At 53.6% G+C, this 2,105-nt stretch overlaps 1 protein-coding gene across 1 annotated transcript in view; it reads right to left on the bottom strand.

Annotated features, from left to right (window-relative positions):
• The window catches only part of ARMC7 (armadillo repeat containing 7), a 30,531-nt gene that overhangs the window by 3,285 nt on the left and 25,141 nt on the right, over positions 1 to 2,105 (bottom strand). The window contains exon 4 of the mRNA XM_011964745.1: positions 1,349 to 1,527. Coding sequence (XP_011820135.1) covers positions 1,349 to 1,527 — 179 coding nt within the window. The remainder of the gene's footprint in view (positions 1 to 1,348; positions 1,528 to 2,105) is intronic.

The following is a 2,105-nucleotide window of genomic DNA, read 5'->3' as shown; positions in this document are numbered from 1 at the left end:
GCCCCAGCTTTTTACATTTAACAATATATTGTGATTAGCGGGGCATGGTGGAGCCCACCTATAGTCCTAGCTACTAGGGAGGCTGAGGCAGGAGAATCGCTTGAACCCAGGAGGCTGAGGTTGCAGTGAGCCAAGATTGTGCCATTGCACTCCAGCCTGAGCAAACGAGTGAAACTCCATCTCAAAAACAAAACAAAACAAAAAAACCCCAAAAACAATGTATTGTGAACATCTTTCCATGCCAATAAATGCACATTCTTGGCTATGCAATCATTGTAGATTAATGGTAAGGAGTGTACCATTTGACTTATGTACTGTAATTAAGAGATTAGAGCATTTTAAAGTTATTTCCATGTCACCGTTACTAGGATTCTGGAGGAAAACAGAAAAGGCAACAGTGAGACATCAGTGGTTGGTTCTGCATCAAAGAACTCATGTGCTCAGGTAATGTGGCCGGAATCCCACCCCCATTCCCTCAGGTCAGGCCCCCTCAGTGTAATGACCTCTTGGCCTTGGGGACAGATGCTACCTTGTTTTGGAGGTCACTCCGCTCAGCACCGCTGCTCACTGCGGGAAGATGACTTTCCGTGCATCCTAACGCAGCTTCCTGTCATCACAGTACCCCTCCCTTTGGTTCCTGCTCAGTGGAGGAAGCCACCTCTCAGCTCATTTGCAAAACATGCCCAGTGTCCTGAGTGACCAATCAGGAGTGAAGACCACAGCTCCACCCACTTGCCCTGTTTTTCTGGAAACTAACGAAGAGAAGATTTACCTGAACCTGAAGCCCAACTAAGACATCTTCCCCAGCCGGAGGGACAGGTGCCCATGGTGCCCCTGCCAAGGACCCTCCTCCACTGACGGGGGCAGGAGCCTGCCAAGGTTTCACTCTGCTGCCTGCTCCCGAGCAGCACCTGGGTCAGACTGGTCCTGCTTTGGGGAAACTTTTTTTTCTTTTTGAGACGGAGTCTCGCTCAGTTGCCCAGGCTGGAGTGCAGTGGCGCGATCTTGGCTCACTGCAACCTCCACCTCACAGGTTCAAGTGATTCTCCTGCCTCAGCCTCCCAAGTAGCTGGGATTACAGGCACATGCCACCACGCCCGACTCTTTTTTTTGTATTTTTAGTAGAGACGGGGTTTCACCATGTTAGCCAGCTGATCTTAAACTCTTGACCTCAGGTGATCCACCCATCTTGGCCTCCCAAAGTGCTGGGATTACAGGCGTGAGTCACCACGCCCAGCTGGAGGAACATTATTACAGGATCCCACTGCATGTAGAGTAAATTCCAGACCCCCGTGTGCTCCTTACCCCTGAGCTGTCCTGTCTGTTCTTCCCTCTCCCTGGCACTCACTGCAGTCGCCAACCTCAGTCCATCCCTGAGACCCTTCAGCCCCCAGCTGTCACACGCTGACACCCTCTTGCTGCTAACAAGCCCTCCACGGCTCTCCTTGTGAGTTGCGTCTTCCTGGGATACCAGACTAGGCGCTCTGCCATGTCGGGGTGGCCCTTCGTCACCCAGTTCTTTAAGCACTGACACGGGGGGGAAAGGGTTGAAAGAACCATGGATGGTCAGGGGGCTGGACAGGATGGCTCCCTGACATCCCGCCCACCCTGGACTTCTGTAGTTCTTAGATCTGGGCTGCAGCTCATAGGCAGGACATGTCTGAGAGACCGAGGGGGCTCTTTGGCCTCTCTGGAGTCCTGAGAAAGAGGAGCAGCGGCAGAGGACAACTAGGCACTGACCGAGAGCCTCTCCCCATGGGGCCCTTGGAGCCTCCCTTGCCAGTCCCACCTCAGCACTTCCTAAAGCACAGGGTGGCCCCTAGCATGGCTGCCTTCTGTCCTTCCGCCAGGAGCTGTAAGGCAGGGCTCAAGCTCCTGGAACCGTGGACACTTCACTGAGCACGCACTGGACACATGACTGAACCCTAGAAACAAGTGCTATCATCACCCCCATTTCCATGGGAGAAGTCAAGGCTATGAGAGGCTGAGTGAGCTGCCCACAACACTAAAGAGGGGGAGCCTTCTGCCCCTCCCAAGGGAAATGGCGGCCCTCTGGAAGCAGTAAGGACAGCTCATCCAGCCTTGGGCAGATGCCAGGTTCAGTC

The sequence above is a fragment of the Mandrillus leucophaeus genome, unplaced genomic scaffold (genome assembly GCF_000951045.1).
Source record: "Mandrillus leucophaeus isolate KB7577 unplaced genomic scaffold, Mleu.le_1.0 Scaffold1, whole genome shotgun sequence".
In the NCBI taxonomy this organism is placed as follows: domain Eukaryota; kingdom Metazoa; phylum Chordata; class Mammalia; order Primates; family Cercopithecidae; genus Mandrillus; species Mandrillus leucophaeus.
Note: the sequence above shows the minus strand (reverse complement) of the source record. Positions and strands in the feature narration are given on the sequence as shown.